The following is a 27271-nucleotide window of genomic DNA, read 5'->3' as shown; positions in this document are numbered from 1 at the left end:
TCAAGGTGTAACGTAACGTTTTTTAAGACGAGAGTTTTTAGAGCAGAAATAAATATTTAAATCTGTGCCCTGAATTTTTTTTAACTTTATACGTGTACTAAACAATAGGTAAGCGTACTTTTCTTTCTACACGAATTGTTGTATTATAACTCGATTTTCATTATTCTATGGTCAGCGGTAATAACGAGGTTTTAGGGATTGGCGGAAAGCAGCCTTATTACTATGTTTTTTTCATTAAATCTCATAGAATGATTTTTTTCGACGCGCGTATAAAGGCTTTAAATAAGTCTTAGGAAAAGTCCCCTAAAGTAATTTTTACCGCAAGTATGCTGTTACGAGTTTAGGTTATTTGTCTAGGATCTTGATATTCCACCATGATATATCTTACTTCTTTTATAATAATGAATTTTATTATTATTGTATTTTTTTAATTTTAAGTATAATTTATTTTTAATAACATATTCAATGAATTAAATTGTGTAAGTACGAAATAAATTTTAAGTTATCTCTAACAAGAATTTTTTAATATTGCTTACACCTAATTCTCTTTTTACACGAACTGCTTTGGAACGTGTCTATTGTGTAAAAAGGGAATTACAGGTCAACCAATTTAATGTAGCCTCTGGGATGTGGAAGGGCAGTAGTAAACCCTTGCGAGCTTACTTTTTCAAAAGTGTTAACCGGTCAAAGGCGTGAGATAATTAACATATTACAGTTTATGCAAGCAGAAGGAGTGCCTCAAGAAGTTAGCATTCCTCTTAAGAAGGTGATTTTAAATTTAATTTTCTATTATTTATATATTTTTTCCTTTCTATTATTTATATAATGACCGGCATGATTGATGATTTTTACTGAATATTGACATATTATAATTTTTTTGAATATTACTATATTTCTTATCAAATTGTACGCATATTTAGATTAAAAAATTTCGCATTTTTAAAATTTTTAATTATTGTAGTGTTAGATGTCATCAACTTTTACCACCAAATTTTGCTTTTTATTTGTTATTATATTTGTAATCGAGTACAAATATATATTTTTTTTTAACCTGACTCAAATGATTTATAATAGGTATGTTTGTTAAATGTACTGCCTGGATATATTTTAACTAGATCAATGTTCAACATTCCTAATAAGTAGATTAATTTTTTTATCATATAAAATAATGTCGCGTAGAAATTTAAAATTATTTGGTTTTATAAAACAATAAAGTTTTACAATATGTAATGGTTTAAATAAGGAATAATAATCTTTTTTATAAAGCCATTTTTTGATAAGTTCTTAAATGAAAATAAAGAGTAATGGGGGCAGGCAAAAAGTTATTGTTAATTTAAAATGCCTTTGTCAGATATTAGGTAGTTGATTAAATTGATAATTACAGATAAGAATATATTTTGGTTTTAAAACAATTTAATTAAAACAACAAAAATTAATCCATTATATTAAAGAACGGTCTCCGGTATGCCATGATAATTTTTATAGCGTTCCATGTCTAATTTCGCTATAACATTTAACAATATACAGGCTGTCAGTTAAGCTGAGCTTCGGTTTTAAATTAAACTTTTTTAAAAACTATAAAAATCAAATAAAATGTAGTCTTTTTTTCTAAATAAACCAACAAAGATGTGGCCTCATAGTACACTTTCATAATTAAATGTATATAAATAAAGTAGTAAGTATACTTATAACGAATTTCCATTGTACAAGCAAACCTACAAAAATAAACATTTTTTCGAAAGATTGGTGGTAACTTAAAAGGCATTTTATTTCAACATTAGCCCTCATCAGGACCAATATTTCAAGAAAATTGTTATTTTTTTTTATATTATTTGTATTTAACTAGTCGGCCAAGACTACCCTTCCTCTACATATATATATAATACACACACATTTTAAGGCTTTTTACATAATTCCAAAAAAATAGCTAAACATTTACCCAAACATTCACGTAATCCTGTAAATTGTATAAAATATGCAAAGGCATTTTATACTTATTGTATAACAAAAACTCTAGGCAGTAAAAAAAGTGGTTTGCTGCAAGTGCAATGATTAAACATGTCTATCCAATATAAATTGTGAGTTCTACATAAAGAATTATGCTGAGCCTAAACCAGGCAAATGAATTACTTAGTGAGAGAGTAGCTTATTTAGACGAAAAGCTGGAAAAATTGACCTGATCCCTGAAAAATGTTAGAATAATCCTAAACAATCCTATTCCCGCCAATCCTTACCCCTCTCCAACAAACAATATCAACATAATTGACAATGACAGCGGCAATATTTTAGTTGATAATAACATCGACACTGTGGTCTTTACTAAAAACACCGAAATTCCACCTAAAGCTATGTCAGACCGCTTTATAAATGTGTCAAAAAGGGCAATGCCGAAGACACTACCGGATAACAACCCAATAACCTCCTTAGTATTCAAGCTGAAATTCTTGGCGTGCCTTTTTCAAAGAAGTCACCCTAGCATTGTTGCTTGCAACAAGCTAAACCACCAGGTATCAGCAGAAATAAACCGATTATTGAAGAAGCCCAAGATATTATTTGTGTTCATAATCCAAAAATTCGAGAACAAAGATGAGTGTCAAATTGTTCAACCTAGACGTCAAAAAAGAACGAAGAACACAAGATTAAGAGCTCTGATCTCTCTATTCGCCTTCTGTGGCTGATTGATCGTTGCTCAGAAAAAGTCATGAATTTTTCCTATATGGGGTTTCATATGCGATTTTAAATAAAAATATATTTAACTTTCCTAAATTAAAAACCTCGACGTTAAGGACGTTACATGCCAACAAATAAGGTCCATAGGTGTCACAATAAACCATTTTGTTAATTATAGTCAACGTTGTCAGTCTCATGTGTCACATGTAAGTCTCCCAGAGTTACAAAATAAACTGTCTGGTAGAGATTCATAGTATAAAACTTAAGGTATATATAAAACTTAAGGTATTATATCATAATATTAAATCTATTAGGAATAAAAAAATATAGATGAATAATTGAAAATATAGATGCCTTGTGCCTATGGTGTATGTTTCACACAACACCACCTTATTCCTGACGAGGTTTCAGCATTGAAAAAAAAACTCATTTCATCGTTCTATGCAAGAGACACTTTTTTTAAAACAATATTAGATTTATCCATAGAATTGCAGTGAAAATTAGCAGCAATGGATATAATAGTTCAGAACTGTATAATAATAACAATATGTAGACCAAGTGGTAATTTTAAAGGGTAACTAAAATTGTTTCTGTCATCCTCCACGAAATTTATTCGAAAAATCATCTATCCTACATGTTTCGGATTCAGTTTTGTAATTATGTGATTTTAATGTTTGTATAGACCCTGTTTAGTCACTTCTCATGCATCTTAATATGCCCTTTTATTTATTGTTGAGATTTTAACTTTTGACCTTGCTAGTAGCACGACAGCTTGTTATATGTTGTGACGAAAACCCTCATTGTATATCCCTGATGATGGACATCTTATATGTCCGAAACATGTAGGATAGATGATTTTCAAATAAATTTAGTGAAGGATGACAGAAACAATTTTAGTTACCCTTTGACTTATTAACTCCACTGCAAGTATGGACTACCTCTTCAACTTTAAAAAAGCTGGTAATTTTATGCTTTTTTTGAGTGCTTGGCTTTTAAATTGATTTGCTAGCAAAAACAAAATTTAAAATGGAAATTTTTCTTCGTAATGTAGACGACAAACGTAAAAAGGACTTCATAGATTTACTTAGGAGCTATAACCTGGAGAGACAGGTATTTACTAAAACAAATGCAATAAAGTACTAAAACAAATGCACTAAAACAAATGCAATAAGTCTTGATACCAAGAATAGGGAGGCCAACCAAATATATTGTGCAATATTCGATCACAAGGAATGACATGACAAAGCTCTTTCAGGCCTTGGAATATTGTGCCTAGGCTTCATTATTTTGCAGCGAATAAGGGGATAGTGTAGTAGAAATTCTGCAATTTGACAGGCTGTGCTCTACTATTAATATGAATACAATAACTGTAGTCTAGCCATCTCCAAATAAAAGGTTTACCTACTATGGCCAGCGGAATGGAATAGACAAAACTTGAGTGTATATGTGCCAAGCACGGGCAATATTATCCATATGTTACAATTCCAGATTGCAAGGTGAAACAAAACACTATTATTGCTTAAAGCTTTAGATATTTTTGAGTAAGTTTTTCTATGCCAAATAAGTAAATATTTCTAAATATTATCTATAAAAAAAGCTTCTTTTTTATTGCCTACAGTGGCATAACGTTGTCTTTATAGCCGATCGGTTTTCTTATTCTATTCTAATAAAAATAAGTGGTTTCTCTAAAATTATTAATTGATTTTTAGTTAGAGCCATATTTTATATCGACACTTACTTAGTAAAAAATAAACCAAAATCACAATACTAATAATTAAAAAAAATATTACTTTAGAATAATAAAATAAAAACAACCCTTACCTCCAGAACTGGGCTGAGACATTGACAAAGAATCCACGATTCCTTCAGTCTTAATTTTATCCTTGGGTATTTTAATTTTCAGTTCGTTTACCGGCTGAATCTTGTCTTTTTGAATTTTGATCTTAATCGGTTCACTAACTGAAGGCAACGGGGCTATAACTTCCTCTTTCCTCTCCCTATGCCTATGCTTCTCCCTATCTTTCTCTTTATGTTTCTTTTTCTTTTCTTTTTCTTCTTTACTTCTATGTCTATGTTTATCCTTCTTCTTTTTACTTTTGTGGTGCTTGTGCTCTTTTTCAGTGAATTCTGGAGCCTTTGTGGCAGTTTCTACGGATTCTGTTTTCACCACTGAAACCCCGCTCATTGTCGAAGCTTCCTTTAACAAATTGCTTATTAGAGTGGGATTCGTTTCTAGGCCGTTCACTAATGTACTGGTGACCGGAGGAGGATCTTTGATGGGACTTGATCGTTCAGTTTTTATGTCCGAGTTTGCTTCTAGATGGGTTAGTTCCTGCCCCTGTTGCACTGGAGCTGAGTCAGAGGTGTCATTTTGCACGCGGGTCATCCCAATCGTGCTGTCGCGCATCAAGTTTTCAAAACCTTCCACCTACAAAGAAAAATTGGTAAGTCCAGATTTGTGAGAATAATGATGGAATTCAACGGTTCATTGCTCATTGCAATCGTAACTTGCAAAAGCAATAGAACAAAATTACTTCATTTTCATATCTCTTTATTGGACCATCTGGCAGCTAATATTTATCAAGTCAATCCACTTCTATTAAAAAACAAACCCAAATTCTCGGTTTGTTTTTGGAAATTGGCGATCTTGGGACCGAATATTGCCAAAATTAATGTTTATAACTTGCAATAAAGTCACAAAAAATAGAACATTACGATTTCTCCTGCTTCCTTCTTAACTAATTAGAGTTCGACCTAAATTTGAGTACTGGTTAGAATGTACGATCGTACCAACGTTGTACGGGTAAAGTTATTGGACGATCTATTTACTCAAATAATTTACAGCTATCTTGCGAATTCACAGGAGATAATACCCAAATAACTCCAGAAATACTATCAAATTTTAAAATAGAGTTTCATGATCGGATCGGGTATTCAAAGTAAATTTTTTACTTTTCCTTAATCAGCTTGTACTACTAGTACAGCCAAATTTTATTATCATCCATTATGAAGAGCAACTTTAAAAAAAAAAATAAACAGATTTAATACTATAATATTTAAGAATTTAGGCAAATAAGATTTGGAAATAAAGAGAAACCATCATCGGAATGTTTTTGTTAATCCCGCGAGACCACATACTTTGCCGATTTTGAAGTAATTCATATATGTATTTGCCTGTGCAAATACAAGAAAAATTTTCGGAGAAACTAAAAAATGGTAAAAAGCAATTTCAAATAGCCAAAGATCTAAATTTCAGTAAATCAGTAATATCCAGAACCATTTCCAATATTAACAGAAGGGGAACCTTGGAAGGAGTTCCAAAGTGGCAGAGAAACAAAAACCTGATAGTGTGATGGTTTAGCAAAATCAAGAGAGTGGATGTACAAGATCCATTCATTAGTGTTTCTCAAGTTAAACAACAGTTAGGACAGGTCAATATCAATAAGCACTCTAAAACGAAGACTTCAGGAAGCCTGTTTATATGACAAAAAGTCAGTGAAAAAACCCTTTATCACAAGGAAGAACAGAGAAATCACACATCGATTTGCCAAACAGCATTTTACTAGTATTACAAAAAAAGAAAAACAGTACTGCTTTCAGATGACAAAATTGTTTTAAACTGTTTAGATCAGATGGTTGTTTCTGAGTTATAAAACGAGTAAATTAAAGATTTAACCCAAAATGCAACCTACAATAAAACACGGTGGTGGTATAATGGTTTTGGATTACTTTGGAGGCTTTGATATGGGTCCCTTGGTGAAAATCGAAGGTAGTTAAATAATTCTAATTTCATAGTAACAACAAGTTAATCAAATCTCATTATTTTTTAGGATTCAAACATTAGGATGCGCTTTGCACAAATAATCTTTTGTAAATGTTCTCTGCCCATTTGCATGTGAAAACTCGAATCATTCATTTTCATCATTTAATCCCAAATATCCATCCCACCACCCACTGCATACACCAATACTCTTGTTCCACCATCAAACGCAAATTTATCTATCATTATAGTCGTATTACATTCTTTTTATTTATCAAAATCACGACAAAATAATATATGACCTAATCGTAATAATAAATCCATAAAAAATATAAAGAAAATTATCAAACTTTGTGCAATATTGTTTATATTTTTTATAGGTTCAATAGTCCAGAAAATTCCATCTGATCTAAACGGTTTAAAACGACTTTCATCTGAAAACACTAATGTTTTTCATTTTTCGTAAAACCAGTTAAGATTGTTCTTTGGCAAATCGAATGAATGAAGGAACGAATTTAGTCTCTCTGTTCTTCATTGAGATGAAGGGTTGTTTGCTGACTTTCTACCATATAAACCAGCTTCCTTAAGTCTTCGTTTTATAGTGCTTACTGATATTGAAACATGTCCCAACTGTTATTTAACTTGACAAGCACTAATGAATAAATCTTGCACTAATGAAATAATCTTTGCAGATTCATCTCTTGGTAATTCTATTCATCACACTATGGTTTTTCTTTTTCTGTCACTTTTTAAAATTCCTTCCAAAGAAAATAAAATTAAATAATGTTAAGCCTAAAAAAGTTACCGAGTTTAACAAAGAAAATCAAACGCTGGTGGTGCCCTCTATTACATAATTAAAAAAAAGGAAATTTTAAGATTTAAATTACATTATGTTCCCTGTATCCTTGTTGCCTTTGATTTTCGGATTAAAAAAATTTAACTTAACCTCATTTTCTTTCAAAGTTCATCTGTTGTTAAATTATTATCTGTTGTTAAATTATTTACCATTATTTATGGAAAACTCTGTATATGAATTACTTCAAAATGAAAAAAATTATCAGCAAACATTCTGATGATGGTATCTGTTTAGTACCAAATCTTATGTCTGAATTCCTGAATATGGTATTAAATATGTTTATTTCATATTTTATAAAAATGTTGCTCTACTTATAGTAGTTTATTACTATTATAGATAGTCCATGCAGTTTATGATAAGCTCCCATGTATATTTCAATATGATTTGCTTTGTTTATGTTGGAGTGTATTTAGTGAGATAATATGTATTTGGGTTTACCTAATCAAGAGTGATATTTAAATACTTGTAATTTAGCTAATCTAACGACCTTTATGGATTTATCTAAGTTCTAAATCAATAACATGTTAATAACTAAAATTAAAAAAAAAATAAAAATAAAAATTAAATATTATCAAATAAATATTACCTGATCGATTTTCTTCATAGTAGGTCTCAGTTCCGGCTCTGAACTGCTCGAGTAGTTCCGATTTCTAACACTAGGCGGCGAATTAATCGGTGACAAGATGGTCAAACTGGTCAAAGAGGGCTCTTTCGTCAGTACCGGTTCATTCTTAACCTCCACTGCGGCAGGTTCCGGTTCCGGCGAAAACAAACTGGGGCGCTTGATTACCGCCGGAGTGGGAATTTCTTCTTTAACCGGCTCACTTTTCATTTCTGGCTTACCATTATTATAAGACCCGTTGGTATTGCCATTCGTTAGTTGTTTACTATTGTTGTATTGAGGGATATGATTGACTGTGGGTTTTGTAGTTGGGACGGACTGTTGTTTGTTATCTACTAAACTACTGCTAACTTTTTGCGAGGTAGATGGCTTAAAAGAGGGTTGCTTTTGTTGTTGCTGTTGTTTCTGTTGTTCCTCGTATCTACGCAACATATCTTGTTGTTTCGAAGTAGAGGAGGAGGACGATGAAGAAGAGGAAGAAGAAGGTTTAGGAGGATCAACCCTAGTCCTGCTAGGATCAACTCTATAATTTGTTAAACTGTTCATCGGTTCAGTCTTAATTTCATTTTTAACTTTACTATCACTAACACGGGCTGCCGCATAAGGATCCTTATGTAATCCGGGTATGCCGAAAGGAGAATCCTTTGTTTCCCTTAAAATATCCCTCGGAGGAGGGTAAGGAGGATTACCCCCGCCGCTAGGCCTACTGTGCGGCTTCATCTTCGGATCTGCGGTACCGCTGGGGCGATGATGGTGGTGATTCGGCAAAGTGATGCCGCTCATGTGCGCCATTCTTTCTTTTTCCTTACGCTCTTTATACTCTCTATCTCTCTGTTCTTGGCTGCGATGACTGCTGCCGGAAGATGGTGCTTCAGGAGGTCGCGTTGTCCGATGTTTATGTGGGTCCTCACCTAGAACAATAGCTCGTTTAAAAGGGGATCATATTTCAAAAACCATAAAATTAAATATACACAAATTATTACTACCTTTATATTCCAGAGAGCGTTGCGGAGTGGAACCTTCAGGTCTCTTTTCCTGCTCCTAAAATGAATTTATTTATTTATTTATCCACGAATCAATCCTATTATAAACCTTAGAATTAAAATTAAATTCAAGGGATAAAACCTAAAAAGAGTGGTGATATAATTAATAGGTTATATTAATTTTTCCTATCAACTCGAAACTTTAAACGAGTACAATAAATTATAAAACATGTCTAGATCCTTCTGTGTAAGACGGATCTGGAGGACTTGTAATATTAAGAGATTCCTCTACCTAACGATAATTAATATTATCTACACCCTAACGTTGCCTAAACGAAATATATCGGAAAACTTAAGCTGCATTCTTTCGATGTTTTCCAAACATATGAACAATAATCAGTGTGGGCGCACAAGAAAGGCAAAACAATAATTTGAAAACTTAGATAAGATTTAACCATAAGGAAATCTCTTGTACACCGCTAATTAAAACACAAGATTTGAAGAGACTTTGTGATAATGGAGGATATATTATGAGTTACGTTTGACAACTGACCACCAAGCCGCGAATTTGGGACACACTAAACAAAAGACATTTATTTCTATTGTAGACATGCTCAATAGCGAGTCTGTCATCACTAAAAAAGATCAAATGACACATACAGCATCACAACATTTTTTTAACATCATTGAACCAAGTGGTCCAGATCCGACTATAATTTAACGCAAACATCCTTTCTGTGAACCTACAACTTCAGATCATCTGAGCATACATAAAAGCATATAGTATGACCCTAGCAATAAGATAAATAAATTCTCTTGTAAAAAATATGAATGTGCTGGTGTAGTATGTAAGGCAAATGACATTGTTTTATTAATTACTGCTATATATACACCTCCAACAGACAAACATAGTCTTAGGTAACATTATTGACAAAGGCAAAATATTGATAACTGGTGATTTAATATTGAGTTTGTGAAATATAATCAAAAAGGAACGACCTTTTGTCACTTTTAACTTCTTTTGATCTAGAACAGACTATCTTTACAAACACTAGAATCACTTCCAGCTGTCTCAGTAACATCTTTACAAATTTTGAATATGTAAATAGTTTAGTTTTACGGGCGTTTATTTCCGATCATGCTGCCCAGAAAAAAATTGTAAATAGTAAGCAAGCGACCCAGAATAAATTTACTTTCTTATATAAACAAATATTTTCACTTGAAAACAAACTGAACATTTTTTAAAGTTCTAAAAGAACAAGATTGGTTGGAGGTATATGAGATTATTAAACAGTGTCACCATAATATTATTTACAAAAACCAATACAGAAATGTGAGAAAAGAATATGACAGTTTGTTCCGGGCAGCATGATATATATTATGATGAAAAAATGGAAATGTCCGATAATAAAATAAAAAAAATGTGGACAATCTGTAATGAAATTACTGTAAAAATGCCTAAAAATATTAATTTTTGTTTCAAACGAAAACCCATCCAACTTGCAAATAAATACAATTATCATATATTATTAAGAGGACCAAAACATTTAGTTGCAAAATAAATGCAATAAAGCATGTTTCACTGAGGCAATAATTCCAGAAATTTGTGATATATTGGGTTTTCTGATAAACAACACTTATAAGCATGGCATTTTTTCAGATCAATTAAAAATAGCTAATAGAAAATCATTAAGGCCCTTTATAAAATAAGCGATCCAAATTTACTTGAAAACTGCAGTCCAATAAGCCTACTACCAAATTCCTTAAAAATCTTTGCAACTTGCATGTCCAAAAGACTGTTATATTTTTGAAATCAGTGCAATTTAGCCAACCCACACCAGGCATGGCTAGACCTTAAATAAGTCCACTCAGACAGCTTTTTTCAATTCACATAATCTATTTAAGAACATATAGAAAAGAATAATTCGATACTAGGCTTCTGCTCGGATCTGTCAAAAGCTTATGACTACATCAATGGGGAGTTACTTATGAGAAAGCCTAAACTGCATGGTAAAAGAGGAAATGCTTTAAAGATGTTTTATAATTATATAACTAACAGAAAACAAACTGTAAAAATAGAGAGGAATAGATGCACATATATGTCTAAGATATTACTTAATAAATTGGGTATAGCACAGGGTATATACAATACAGAAAATATTACATATTATACTTATGACACAAATTTAACAGTAAGCACGGTAAACTTCAAAGAGGTTGTAAGCAAAGGAGAAAGGCAAATAGTTAATTCACAGGAATCAGACTTATTCTGACGTACGTCCAACGTACGGCAATATAAAAAATAATATTTGCCTGGGTCAAAAATAATACAGTTGCATATATGTTTAATGGCGGCGAGAAGGCGCCGCCAGCGACACCTTTGTTGAAAAAGGAATCCACAAAATAAATTATTTATTGTTGGAGGCAACTCTAATTATATAGAACTGATAATCTATTGTGGCATCAAATTAAATTGTAACAAATCTTAGAGACTAAAATTATGAAGTCTTATTACACTTATTATATACACTAAAGCATATATACTATATCCCTAACTTTTCTCAAAACATATGCGCTAATTATGTTACTAAATAATAAAATGACATTTTAACTTGCCTGTTTAGCCATAATTTTCTCTTTAAGTCTTGATGGGCAATTCTCGAAAATTTCCAAAAACTCACTAGTCAACTGCTGCAACAGCTCGGCCGTTACAGTCTGGTCCACGTAAGTAAACCATTCTTTCTTTTCTGTGGACAATGGAATTTCCCAGTTAGACCATTTGCATGCCAGCAATATGCAAAAGCACGCAACAACTGTTGGCTTGTATTGGATGCACATTGTCGTCAGGTGTAAACTGCAAGAAATCATTAGATTTTGATACTATATAGACCCCGAATTTAATTAAAAAGGTGAATAAGGTTTTTTTCGCACTTTATCACATTTTATCACAGACTTGTGATATTTCTAAGCCCTTAATTACCTGTTGCTTGCCATAAAATAAGACGTTTGAGCCAAATCCTTACTGGCTCTCACTAAATGGCAACATTTCACAACATAAGTGTGTGGATGATCTATAGCTACAGTAAATCCCAAAGTTTGAAGTAACACGTTCTCATTGAATACCAGATCTTGTGATTGGGCTATATACCTACAAAAAGAGAAATAGTAAGATGCTATGAATAACTTAGTTTAGTCAAAAAATAATGTAAATAATCTGCAAGGTTGATATAAAAAATTATTTCTCAACTAAAATTTGTGACCATCATTAAAATATGTGACAGTTTCCTACACAGTTTAACAGACTTAATTCAGTGGGCGTCGAACAGGCAAACAAATTACGTGTAATTGTGTGAGTCTGTTATTTCCCTGTATTGGCAAAGTTTCGTGTTTTTTTGTCGTTTTCGTGTGTTTTTTATAGTATTGTGCCGGTTATAAATATAGAAGATAAAAGTCGTTTAGTTAAACCTGGACAAAATTACAGTGTTTGACATGTTAAGTTTTGCAAGAAGGAGGTGGCTCACCACTCATCAGAATGTAAAAAACACCGGCGACAGTAAATATTTCAAGATCCTCTAGTTGGTGAAAGTGAAATTTGATCAATATTACAACTTTTCAAAAGAATTAAACCGTCGTTAGTTCGTCTATCCCATTTTGTGTTATCATGAAGTTACAGTATCAAATAGGTAGCTTCTTGATAATATGCATCATACAGTAACAGGTCACTTAACAAATACCAAAGTTCTTGGAATTCAATGTGACGGATGGTCAAACTTAAGAAACGAGAGCATGGTTAATTTCATTATAACACCCCAACCTGTTTTCTATAAATCTTTGTCTACGGCAGAAAATACTGAAAAGTATAAGGCGGACCAAATTGAAATTGTATTCAAACAAGTTTGTATCAACAAAATAGTTGATTTTTGCTCAGATGTTGCAAACATGAAGAAATCATGGGATATCCTACACAACTACAAATATCCCACTAAATTTTTATATTATGGCTGTGCAGCTCATACCTTAAACTTGCTAATGACTGATATGATAATACTGATGAATAGTTAAGTTAAAATCTACTTTTAAATATTATTAGTCATTAAAGAAATGGATATTATCTACGGAGTTAATATCAGTGAAATACCAGCTGCATATATGATATCATATACAGTGCACTAATTTCAAAATGAACCACCCTTAATAACTTCTTTAACCAAAAAAAAATCGCCAATTTAGATATACAGGGAGACGTTTAATAATCTCCTCACCTCCAGCTAACCTCACTGTTATATGTCAAATGGGAACCCCCAACATTGTAAGCAGGATTAAAGTCTATTCAACAGTGCCAAAGAAAATGAAATCGGTTGACGTAAAAGCGAATAGTAACTTAAATGTTGATCAGATGGTTGCCTCGTAGTGTCACACTGGTTTGTTACAAAAAAAAATATGCAATTTGAAGTGATTTACCAGTAAAAATGTATGGTAATAAACAGTAAGGTAAACTGGAATAACTGTAGAGACTGGGGTGATGAAAATCCACACCTTTTTTGAGAGGATCAAAGTTAATAACCTGAAAATTAATGTATGGACAGAATTTATGGTAACAAAATCATCAGGGAATTTTTTTTTTAAGAAAATCTAACTGAACAAATATATTTAGACCTCCTCGAAAAACGCAATATATCCTTCCATCGTTCAATCTTTGGAAAACCAAGAGGATGAAAATGGTATGGATATTAAACGAACATAATTTGTATTTCCAACAAGATGGAGCGCATGTCAAAACGTAGTGCAGGGGAGACTACGCTTTGACACCTTGAGAGTGGCTTAATGAACAGTTTCCAGGGATTGCCAGGCGTGGTGCAATTGAACGCACGGTTGCCAGACTTATCACCACTAGATTTTTTTCTATGGGAGCATTTAAAAAGCCGTTTATAAAACTCCACCTGAAAGTATTAATGATTTAAAGGATCGAATTACTCCCGAATGTAGCGATATTAGCGGGCATTAGACATTTTGAGCTTTTAATAAAATACATTTTTTAAATAAAACTTCGAAATAAGCACGCTTGAGTTGGGGAGTAAACTGGCAAATGCGTTACGAAAAGTGCGAAAGAGGCGAACGGTACTTGAAAAGGAGATGTGGAAATGAGATAGTGGAGATAGAGTTACGGTAGAGTTAAAAAAAGAGAACCATGCGCGCGCATATTTTCTTTTTCTCTTTCTCTCAACCAGTGAATGGAATGTACATATATTTCAGTCATCAGTTCGTTTGCCAGTTTGCTAGCGTTACGCAAAAAGTGATTTCTTGAATATTTTTTAATTTCATTTTTTTCTTGAACAATTTTATAAAAAAATAATTTTTGTTGTTTCATGTATTAATTATATTATATTTTAATTAATATAAAATATTATAAAATTATAAAATGAATTATATTTGGGCTTTGCAGTTTGTGCGAGATTATGAGAAAATCCCGAATATTTTACCCATACTGGAAGGGAATAGATAGAGAAACGCCACTCCGATATGTAGCAGAAGCTATGCTTACAATGCCTGCTAGTGCAGCAACAACAAAAAGAAATTTTAATTAATATGGTATTATTCACACTAAAAAACTCACACCGAAATCGGTGTGAATTAACAGAGCATCCAAACTAACACACATAAATCACAATCAAAAATTATTCTTAAGGGTTTTATTTATTTTTGTTTTTGTTGGAAAATTGTATTTATTTAGGAATAAAGGGTACAACAATGAAAATGACAGTAAATAGCTAAAATTGACGAAAATTACATATAAATGACGGTCATTTGTCATGTAGATAAATTAAGAAACGTGTTTCTTCGATAAAATGAAACGAAACATTTCTAAACTATTGGTATAACAGCGATAAATTTGATACTTTCTATATTTAAAATATTTAATATTTTTATTTCATAATAATATATATAGTAAATATAATATAATATAAATATATATAATAATATATTTCCACTTTAGTGAAAAATACAAAAAAATATATTAATAATAATGGCATTAAATTGCAATAAATAATGGCATGAATGTTAACACAACCAGATATAAGTGGATTCGTGAGATTTCTATGCGGAAATCGTGCATTCACCGAAAAAAATATGAAGAGGCACGATATGGCATAAAAAATAAAGAATTCAAAATTATTTTAGAACATATTAAAATAGTTTTCTTTTCCAATAACACAGAATTCAACAACCACATGAACACCAATGGCGAATCGAAAAATCTTAATTTTGTATCGTTTTTTGTATAACTGCTCCGCATGCATAAAAACTGGGTTCCAATTTTCAGCAAAATATTTACAGAAAAATCAAATTTATCGAAAAAATTGTTTTTTCTTATTACTGCACGACCCTGTACGTCAAAATCGTTTAAGGACTAATGTTCATAGGACCCTCTTTGATTGATTTCCTGAGGGACACGTCCCTGAATTTTGCGGCACTATTATAAAAAATCCTGTATATAAGATATCGCGATCTTCAAAACGTTTCGAAGACAAATTTAAAAAAACCATAATTTAAAATTGTATTTTTCCGCTATGATTATGGTTCAAATTTCAAAATATGTGTAAAAAATACTAAATATATGAAATAGTTTTAAAATTCATAAATTTGATTATACGAAAGTGAAACAAATATTAACCGACCTGTTTTTTAATTTATTGCAAAAAGTTGTCAACAAAAAAGAATTTACATTATTTTCCTACATAGTCCCTCCCTTTGGAATACATTTATACATTTTTTCCCATCGAATTGGAAGTTTTTTCATACCCGTTTCGTAGAATGAACGAGGTCGGCTCTCTAGCCATTAACACACGAAGCTTTCGACCTGCTGGTTGCTGCTGAATCGCTGCCCTCCAAGCTCTTTTTTCAGAGGCCCGAACAAGTACAAATCACAGGAAGAGAGGTCCGGACTGTAGAGAGGTTGTTCCAAAGTAGTCCACCCCAATTTAAGTATTTTTTGTTGTGTTATTTTGGCAGTGTGCGGTCTGGCGTTATCTTGGAGTAGGAGAACGTTTTTTACACTGCAACCACGTCTCTTTGATCGGAAAGACTCGCACTTTTTCAAGATTTCCAGATTGACAGATTTCCCGCACTCTAGTACGGCGGTTTTTCAAAATAAACTTCTTGACCGCGGCTACGTTCAAATTTGTGATGCTTGTCCGGGGGCGTCGTGGGTGGGAGCTGTTGACACGGCCTTCCCGAAATTTTTTGTACCACACTTTCAATTGAGTTTTTGAGAGAGTCGATTCCCCAAACTGAGAGTTCAATCTATTCCAAATTTCGATGGGCCGACATTTTCTTTCGCAAGAAACTAGAAGAAAGAAATAATAATGCGTTGCGCAACAAGCAACGCATTATGGATGGACGATGAACTTTCTGTTCACTCATCGCAAAGGTGACTAAATTACTGAGACGTAACAACAGTCGGTATTGCAGAAAATTTCCTTAGGCTTCCAGCCAACACTCCACGAGATGGCATTTCGATCAATGACATACATAAATTACAGTGACTAAAGGTCGGTTAATATTTGATCCACCCTCGTAGTATTTTTTTATTTTCTGTTTATCAGCTAATCAATAATTGTTTCCTGTTTCTTTTCTAATTAATTTTGCATAAGTATTATATAAATAATTATTACATTCATTTTATAAAAATAATAATGCATCCTATTAACCACCAGGGAAACTTACGTTTTCTGTTTTTGCTATTGTTTTTATGTTACCACCTCAATTTTTCCAACTAAAGAAAAATATACTTATTATTTTTTATTCTAAAGTGTATTGTGATAAAATTTTCATTTAGTTTTACCTAAATTAACCTAATGCACTCACTTAATAATTATATACTTTCCTTTCTTAGAAGTGATCAAATTCAGGCCTCGTTTTATAAGAAGGGGAAAGAATATTTAAAATCGGGTTTGAAGAAAAACTTGTGTAACAAATAATTTTTATAAATTATCTTCCAAATAAATACTATATCGTATCTGGTGTATTATTTGTTTTTAATTTGGTAAATCTTTTTTCTACCCTGGTTAATCCAGAATGGTAATTGTGATTTGAATACATAAAGATAAAGAATTTATATAAAGATATACATAGAATACATAAAGATATAGACTAGAGACTAGTTTGTAGGCTGGGTGAAAGTCCTTTGTGCAGACTGATTTAAAGAAAATAAAGGAAGGGTGCGGATTTTGACTAATGTTATAATCATGAGTAATAGGTGTTAATGTATCACATTTTTTATATTATCGATTATCTTGGATTCAACTTTCTGTGAAAATGAGATTTGTAGGGTGCATCGTAGCCTTGCCATTTATTATTTTTAATATCCATTTCTGTATATTTTCTACGGGTTTAGGAAGGATGTCTAATGCATCAGTGCACCCCACACTAGAATACCATCAGAAACACGGGGTTGTATAAGTAAGAGGTACCTATAATGTTCTCAGATATGGATTTTTTTTTTTTTTTTTTTGAATTTACGTATCATAAACCTAAACCCTATTTGAGATATATTTTATATGTTCATTCCATTTTAAATGTGGATCTAAAATCACTCCTAAATATTTTAGTTTTGACCTTGACTTTATTGTCACTGTCATATCAGAATCTAATTGCACATTTATTTATATAAATGATCAATAATACCGATCTTCAGTTCTCTGGGGAACTCCATACTCAGTTTGTTCACTGCTGATGTTGTTCTTAATCTTTCCTCATTGTTGGCGCTTGCCAAGATAACTTTTAGAAAAGTCTAAAACAAGTCTCTTATTCCTAAATTTACAATATATTTAGTAAGTTTTCCTGATCGACCGGATCAAACGCTTAAACGCTTTCGCTAAATCAATAAAAACACAGATTGTTTTTTCATCTTTATCTAGACCATTATATAAGACGTTGTAAGTTTATACAAAGCGTCCTCCGTCGATGTATTTTTTTGGAAGCGATAAAAAATTATTTGGAGAATTTATATTTCTTAAATAAAAGGGTTAACCGATTATTTATTCCGATGGGTCTGTAGTTTGACATAATTATTTTTGATCTTGATTTATACAGGGTCCGTCAGTCAGACGGAAAAACTTGTGCTTGCAGGACGTGGTAAAGTGGTGGCACCAAAGTACCCGCATGGGATGCCATTTAGTGATAAATGTTATAATGCATCGTTGGTAGGTAAGCAGCGAGGCTATGGAGTTAAAGCCTACTATCAAATTAACGAGAGGTTAGTGCGAACGCGTCGTGACTTTCGAATGCGTTTCAATATATTGCGCAATCAGCAAATGCCGTCAGAAAAGGCAATTAAAACTTGGGTAAATGTTTAAAAAAAGGTGCTAGAACGAAAAAACAGCTCGAACCCCTGACAAGATCGAACGTGTTCGTCAAGCATGTCAAAAAGTCCAGGCAGATCAGCTATCCGCCACGATGCAACGAGAAGGAGTCTTACAAAATACAGGTCGTGCACTCTCTTAATCCCTTTGATTATCAACAACGTATTCGATTTTGTGTAAGCATGCTTGACTTGCAGACTGGATGAAAATGACAACCAACAACTTATGGATGAGCGATGAGGCGCACTTCCACCTCTCCAGTTTTGTTAATAAACAAAACTTTAGATACTGAACCGGGGAAAACCTTCCTTTGCTCTACGTAACACTACTTTAAAATCAAAAGTGACAATATGGTGTATTTTTTTTATGGTGAAGCTGAAAATACCGTTACCGACAATTCTGAGCGATAAGTTGCAATGAGTCAGAACTTCCTTACAGCACAACTTGGCCGCTATCTAGTGACTGAGAGCACACTTTTTCAACAGGACGGAGCAACAAGCCACATTGCAAGAACTTCAATGAATGAATGGCCTGAATGAACTTCAATTCCCAGTGCGTATCGATCAACTGATATCATGTGTAAACGGGGATGTCAGTTGACCACCTCACTCCCCCGATTTAACTGTCTGGTACTTTTTTTGTAAGGATACCTAAAGACAAAATGTTTACATCAGATTCACCCAAGACAATCCCAGCCCTTAAAACAATATATGCGTAACGAGATTGCAGCAATACCTGTCGATAAGCTGCAAATAATTATGAAAAAGTTTCAGGATCGACTCCAACAATGCATAAATACTCCGACAATGATAATGCAAATCAAATGGCTACGATTTTTTTTTAATGGCATCTTTTTTTAGTACTTTTGGAAATTTTTCTTTTAATTTTTTCCTCAACTACACAAAGTTGATAAAAGAAATGACGTTTAAGAGACTAATACAAACCATTATATTTAGCAAAAGTATTGAAAAGTTATAAATATTTATAACTAAAAAGTCAAAGAAGTTTGACTTCTCGTCAATAACTAACCTACAAGGCAATCTAAGAATAATCACAAATTTTAATTTTTGAAAGCTAAAAAATGTAATAAAAAAATAATATAATGTAGTCAACCATAAGAATGAATTTCGGTCGTAAAAAAAAAAGTTTTTATGATTCAATACGCGTTTTTATGAAAATAATTAAAACATAGAGTAAATTAATTTATAACAATCAATGAATGTAATAAAAATAAAAAAAAATCGTTGACCAACCATTGTTTAATTTTCAAGTTCATACATTAAATATATATAGTGTGAATGTTAGTGACAGGACAAAATTTGAGAGTACAAAAGCACGTAAAAAACTATCAAAATGGGCTTGTCAACTACAGATTGAGAAACATAATATCTTAGTTACAAAGGTTACATTTTTGCACACATTAAAAGTAAAAATTGATGCTCAGTTTTTTTAGTATAATTTAAGTAGTTTGCTAAAAATAAATATTTTCAAAAATCGAAAAGCTATCATAATTTCTAAACTTATTAACTTTAAAAACCAACAGTTTACAACATATAACATGAGAAACTTTCTATTAAAATTAAAAAAACTGCATATAGACTTACATACATTAGATCGTCTTTGTTAATATAATATATAAGTACCGAAATGCAGGATTTTCGTAGCCTAGATATTTATTTTTTTTAAATCTTCATTAACTTCTCTTGCAATCTTTTAGATTACTGTCATACGGTATTTAAGAGAATTTTTCTTCAGCCGTTTTAATTTGTTCTTGAGCATTTTTCCAAATGAGACGTCGATGAAATTAATACTAGCATGCGTGCTGACAATTGATTGATGTTCTTACTAAATTGACTATCATAAATTAATTATTAAAATATTGTTTAAAACTATCAAACAGCTCAAAAACAAAGCAAAACAGTTGAAAAATTTTCTTTAAAATACCCTATGTAAGTAATCTCTCTGAATAAATCGCACTTTTCTCCACAAATGAAAAAAGTCAAGAGTAATGACTAGCAGCTATGTAATATAAGAGTCGGATAATGATGAGTGAACTCATTAAAATAAATTAATCTTGACTTTTTTAAATTTTCATTTGTAGAAAAAAGTCTTCCGTGCTTCCTAACCCGCTATATTAAAGCCACTCCACTTCAAAACAATTTAATTGTTTAAATTTAAACAACTCGAAAATTATTGGTTGTATCGAAAAAATTTGTTATTAAAAAATTTTCTGAAACCAATTCAAAACAAATTTAGGCATATACAAGCTCTTCCATAGAAGAGGCGATGAAAAGAGTTTGACCATATCGTTGAATTCGCCTCGATTGGCACAACTTCCAAGGGCATTTGAAGTGTTCTCATTAAATTAGCTACATTTACAGAAATTTATGCAAGCTATCCTGGCAGCTTGACACTTGCAATTTGTTCGTAAGCAATTCATATAAGTGCACGCAGGAATTAGTTGCGATACAGAGGGGAATAAAAGTGTTCGGACGTATAATTGAATTGGCCGCGATTGGCGCAACTTCAGCATGTACAAAATGGCTTATTTTATTTTGAGATCAATTCGAAAGAAAATACCTGCTTAAAGATGATTAAATCTTAGCGAATGAATTTTTACATCGATGCAAACTTACTGCAAATATAACCAGCTATGCGCAGCGATTCAAAATATTTTTTTTAATTACATATGCAACTAATTAATTATTATATGCGATTAACATTGAAAGCAACTGTTTTAATAAGTGCGAATTAATTAAAATAGTAAAAATAGAATTATAGCATAGATACCATACCAATTTGATTATATTATAAAATATGTTATTATGTTTTGCCTAAAAAATAATTATTAAAAACAATCTAACTTAACTGATCATGTTATTGTATGAACTATAACATTTCCGATGCAAATTCAGTAAAACACAATACATATGTTATAGTACATAAAACTTTTTTCTTAAAATTTAGTTAGTTTTGCTTTGATGTAAATCATTGGTCAAATAGTCTTAAACCATACTGTGATAATACACCTTTTTGATAATAATGCATAAATAATAATTGAATGCATCCAAAAAATGTTAAAGCAGTATGAGCTAAGAGTCTCCTAAAATGAGAAAAAAACGATTATCTTTTTAATTGCATTAGCTTAAAACCGAGACAGTAACTTAAACAAATGATAATAATTAATATGGCTCTATCAACCAAATGTCCAACATTCGCAAATAGTTTTTAAAATCACTTAAAGCCACGGCAAACAAATCCATATCAAATTCTCATCAGTTGATATTTGTAATATAAAGAAGAAATTATGTTAGTTTGGTAACTGAAGATGGTTTTTGAGTCTAAATTGGTAAATATATACTCGAAAAATCTATGCTAATTTGGCAGGATAATATGTTAAACTTGTCTGAAAAAGGTCGTTATAAATGTAGATCTCGGTCTTAGAAAAAATATGAAGTCAAAATATGAAGATAGGACGATAGTTCATACCCATATTTTTTCTCCTAATTTAAAGATCGGATCATTATTTGCTTGTTTCACATATTCGGAAAAGTAATTGTGTCAGCGTTCAAAATATTTTTACAGCTTTCTTCTTTACGTACTTCGATTTAAATAAATGTTTTCATCAAAAATAACAATTGTTTAAATTGTTTCAACAACACAAGTTTAAATTGGTCTATAAGTGTAATAATCGGTTATCTGACTTACCTCTCTGAGTTGACATCAAAACTTCTATCCTTAGGATTTTTGCAAATATGAGCCACTTTAATGACGTATTCTAGTTTCCTGGGTTGTTCCTCGACTTTGGCAGCCAAAAAAAGTGCCGCTGCGGCCATTTGGTGCCAAGGGAAGTTGGTGAATGAGTGAAACACGTAGAATCGGTGCATGTAAACTATTGCCGTGTTTATACATAATTGCGACCTAAGCTAATTGTTAAGGAAATAACTTGCAAATAATTTTTTAGGCATAGATTAAATTCTAAGCCTTACCAAATATTTAAATTCTAGAAATAAATATATAATCCTTTTTTTGAGGTATACTAATGAAAGTAATACATATAATTTAGACATAAACGTAAGCTTAATTGATAAATAAAATATCCACAATAAAAATGTACCTGTTTAATTACTAAATATATAGACCGATATTATATTTTGTTTACTTTTTAATTGACAACCTTTGGAGGAGGCGCAGATAGAGATTGTTTAATAAAATTATAAACGCCAGACACGTCTTATATTTGTCTATTTTCCATTTTTTAAGGTCATATTAGGTATATTACAATACATAGGTATATTTTTAAATTACTTTATTATGTTCAAGGAAATAACAGGAGTCCCAAGGGAAAAGGTCGGTTAAATTGTAACAATGCTTAATTTGATGCTTATTAAACTGCAGTTTAATTTTTTTTTAATCGTAATATTTCCGGAGAAATTCATGATTAAAAGCAGTAGAGCAAAATAAATGCGCACTTATTCCGCCAGATACGATAGTGATTGAAGACGTTTCGTTTTTTTGGTGACTAACTTTTTCTTTGCAGATGCTACAATGACATGAAATTCGAATATTAAAGTAAAAATCTAATTTATATTTAAACATTTAGAACTTTTGTGTTCATGAAGGTCTTATAGCAGGTACCTGAAATAATTTTTGCCTACCTTTTTACTAAAGAAACTCAGCTTTAATATGAAAATTAAATCAATAAAATCGTTATATAACTTTTCAAACCTCATATATTTTCGTAAATATTTTTTCAATCCATCCGTTGTGAAGTTGTTAAATTGTTTTCCACAACTCCAAAACGGTTGGATTTACAAGATAATTGTAAGGAATTTGTTGACAAAGGAACTCATAACTAAAACATGACACTCAAAAGTGTTTAGAAAGATTTTGTTATCATTGAACCAGTGGCTTACTGAGTTGAAATTACATTGCACCATTTCAAAATCCCGAAAATTGACATTTCTCGAAAAAAATTAAATCATCTGCAAATAGCAGGCTTGTTGAAAATTTCACACAGTGAGGCAAATCGTTAATAAATATAGCAAACAAAAGAAGGTCCAAGTTGCTACCTTGTGGTACCCATGATGCTGATATAAATGGCTGGCCTAGATAAGCTATTCTCCACTTTAAATTGATTTAACCTATCAGAAAGGTATGACCCCAGAAATATACATGCTCCTGAACCAAAATCAAATATGATTAGTTTTTTAATGAGTATAAAGTGATCAACTTTATCAAAAGCTTTGGTGCAGTTTTTCTAGTTTTCCATCACTATGATGCAGTCGGTAAAAATGACATCCAGTTAAGTTTTATTATTTATGGCCTCTGCTGCAAAACACAAATTTGACACAGTGAACCCTGTTATTCTGAATGAAACCTATCTCCACAATAATGTTTTTGAATATTTTAGCAACAGAATTGATAACAGATATAGTTCTCAACATTACTAGAAATACCAGATTTAAATATAGATGTTATGCTTTAAGTTATATGGAAACCTACTTCGTTTAAGAAACAAATTAAAAATTATTGAGAGGCACAGAAATAGGCTTTGCACACCCTCTAAATGTATGCTGGTATATTGTAAACCGTAGTTTACTTATTTAACTGTAGTTTTTTTTGTTTTAGTTTTTAATGCTCTGGGACATTCAAAATGTTTATTATATTATATAATAAATCTTATAATTCCTCCTAACTTTAATAACTAATTTTCTTTTATGTTCTAAGTAAAAGGCATTCTAGGAATTTTAATTTAGGATATTCAATATTGGAAAAATACTGACCTAAGAATCTAACTGTACAAATTAAATACAATAGGATATCCCTGTGTCGAAACACTTTTGTGATGTCCGATACCACAACAGATACTATAAAAAATTAAGTTTGCTAATTAAAATAGTGGCAAAGTTTCGTTAATAATTGTTGATGCCGGAGAATCTTTTTATTTTTTTAGATTTTTAGAAAAATTTTTAGAAAGTGAAAATTGTAAAAATCTAGTGTTTTCACTATGTCCATCATCAATCCTTTTTCTTATAAGCACTATAATAGGGTATAACAAGTTAAATTCAAATAAAAAGAGGTTGCAGGATTTCCATCTAATTATTCCATGCTTAGTTTAGCCAAATCTACCATATATATATTTTTTAAATATTTCAAGAATATATTATGTTAAAATTAGAGGGAATGTACGGTTGTCTAAAAAAACTATAAAACCGTTCGTATAAAATTATATAAATTTTAAAATAATAGAAGACTGCGTTTCTTGTATTTCAATTTTAAGAAAAAATCTCTCACTGGCTTTAATTTTTGTGTATTTTGTGATTTACTACTCAATTTTAAAAATTAAACGAACTTTTCAAAATTTAGTTTTTTTGATTGTCATTAAATATATATTTTCTATGTACTAAACCTACATATGTTAAAACTATTCTTGACTTTCTAAATTATTACTTAAAAACTATTCAATAACTCCAAAACGGTTGCATTTACAGGATAATTGTAAGGAATTTTTTGATAAAGGGACTCATCATACCATACATATATGTATTTAATATGAAACCAAAATCAATAAAATTTTTACATGAGATTTCATAACATTTTGATTTTTGTGTAGACTTGGATAGTATTAAGATTTTTTCAATATATTTTTTATCTTAAGCATACATATATGATATATATCATTTTTTAGGCATATATTTTTTCCGAATGTTCCCGCAACGGCTTTTTCCAAATGTTTTGATGTAACCTTTATTAAAATGCGCCAAAAAAATAAAGAAAATAACTAAATTAAATAGGATCCTTTTATAGCATTCATCTTAAGTGAATCATTATATCCACTGCACATACAGAATACGATTTCAGTTAAAGTATGTAGGGTATTTATTAGAAAACATTTCATTAACCAAGAACCATAATTTGTACCTACCGAGTTAAAAATTACTGATACTACATAGTTAGGTTGATGTGTAGAACATATGAAGTCTAACATATGAAATACATTGATGACGACATTTTATTTTATGTGCTATGCACTATGTAAATTATTACTGGTAAATGCAATTTGAAATAAAAAAAGGATTGTTATTAACCAATTTAAAAAAATGATAACTTGCCAACAACCTATGGGAAATTAAAAATAATTTGGGGATAAATACTAACTAACTGTTAGTAGCTTTCATATTAAAAGGTTGGGTTATTTTTATTTTTTTATGTTTAAATAAAAATACGACATAATTTACAAATATTTCACATTTTTTCCATAGCTATCTGTAAATAGCTGTATATATTTTTAAGATTATATAAACCTATGTGAAATGTTTTACATTTTTAACTAAACGTAACAGCCCAACCTCTATGTATTTTCTTTTCCACTACCCCGACGCAACGCACTATTTAATAAAGATTCTGTTTATGTCTAGTCAAGTTTAGAGGATGCAGCCGTCAAAGTTTTAACCAAATGTTAAAGTTGTTTGTTTCACGGTGATATATTACACAATTATATTTATGATGCTTATATAACATATTAGCATGTAATATAATATATATACACCTAGCATCATAGGTGTTTATATTTCTGTTAGAACATTTTTTTCTACTACCGTGTGAAAAGTACCCACTTTACACACTTCCCACGGTTTATAAAATTTCATATAAAGTCTGAAGCTGCGAACAGTTTTGCAACCACTCAAATAACTTACGAATATCTGATTTGAGGGCATATACCTCTGTAATTTTCAATTTTGCCCTGTTTTTTAAATATGAGAACTTTGAAAATACCTTGTTTCCATTGTGATGAAAAACTAGAAGTGTGTAGAGAGCTATTAAATAGTATGAATAGGGGCAGTATAATAGGATACAGGCATTAAAAAAAAAAATAATTAGGGATACTCTCCTGCGGCAAGTTTATTAGGCAATTGAATTAAACATTAAAATTAATATCAGCGAAAGAATTGTTACCAATGTTGGAGGAAGGCTCATTATCATCACTATTAATATAAAGAGTATGAAAATTCTGCTTCAAAAAGTTTGCGCGAGGGAAAACCGATCTTGAAAAAGATTATTGAGTTACATTTGTCAACTTTTTGAATGCATTCGTTTTTTAAGCATCATTTAAAGCCTTAATTTTGATTTTGCTTTCATTCGACAAATTCTCAAGTAATGCAATATTAAATATATATCTCAAGTTTTTAATGCATAAAAAGAATCTTTTTATGCATTAATTTTTTTTTTAATTTTAAGATTTTCTTTTTACGGAGTAGAACTATTTTTTTAATGGGTTTTGAAAAAAAAAAGTACTTTCCACCATTGACCAAAGTCAAATGTTTCAGGAACTTTATTTTACTAGAAGCTAGATTTTTTTTAAAACACCTCAATTACCTATAAAAATAGTATTTCGTACTAACTAATTTAATGATTATATTTAACTATTCAATGAAAAGGTTCTATCGCAATGAATTCAAACTTTGAACGGTAACGTAGGTTTAATAAATACAGATATACAGGGTGTCTCACGACGAATAGACGCGATCGATATCTCAGAAACTAATTTTTTAAAAATTTTGAAAATTTGGCAACAGGGCACAGTCGATGGGGGCCACACAACTAAAATATTTTGACAGTTGTGACGTTTCCGGTTATACCGCAAGTAGGTGTCAACTTCGTTATTTTTAATAGAACACCCTGTATATTTTTACATTTTTGGCTTCCACGTGAAATTCTAGGTATATTTTGTGTATATTGTCCTATAACCTAAGTGTAACCGTTTTTGAGATATTTTTAATTTCATGTGAAAAACTTTGTTTATAAGCCCTAACATAATTACCGATTACTCCCTTTTAGTAGCCTTTATTTATTGGTTAGTTTCAGTTTTATTTTAAAGGAAGGACCACTGTATCTAGTCCAAAAATTGATAATTTCCGAAATATTGACAGTTTAAATTTGGCCCAATGTTAAAAGCCGTATAGTTGTACACGGCTCAAGGATTGATTAGTTGACCATGATGGTTGTCATAGCAAC

At 31.2% G+C, this 27271-nt stretch overlaps 1 protein-coding gene across 1 annotated transcript in view; it reads right to left on the bottom strand.

Moving 5' to 3' along the window:
* The window catches only part of LOC126733644 (cyclin-T), a 64478-nt gene that overhangs the window by 29339 nt on the left and 7868 nt on the right, over positions 1-27271 (bottom strand). The window contains exons 2-7 of the mRNA XM_050437040.1: positions 21962-22174; positions 11872-12039; positions 11508-11745; positions 8895-8949; positions 7873-8819; positions 4492-5098 (exon numbers count right to left, since the gene is read on the bottom strand). Of these exons, the coding sequence (XP_050292997.1) occupies positions 4492-5098; positions 7873-8819; positions 8895-8949; positions 11508-11745; positions 11872-12039; positions 21962-22174 (2228 nt within the window). The remainder of the gene's footprint in view (positions 1-4491; positions 5099-7872; positions 8820-8894; positions 8950-11507; positions 11746-11871; positions 12040-21961; positions 22175-27271) is intronic.

Source organism: Anthonomus grandis, chromosome 2 (genome assembly GCF_022605725.1).
Source record: "Anthonomus grandis grandis chromosome 2, icAntGran1.3, whole genome shotgun sequence".
In the NCBI taxonomy this organism is placed as follows: Eukaryota; Metazoa; Arthropoda; class Insecta; order Coleoptera; family Curculionidae; genus Anthonomus; species Anthonomus grandis.
The sequence above is the reverse complement of the archived record's forward strand: the minus strand, read 5'-3'. Positions and strand labels throughout refer to the sequence as shown.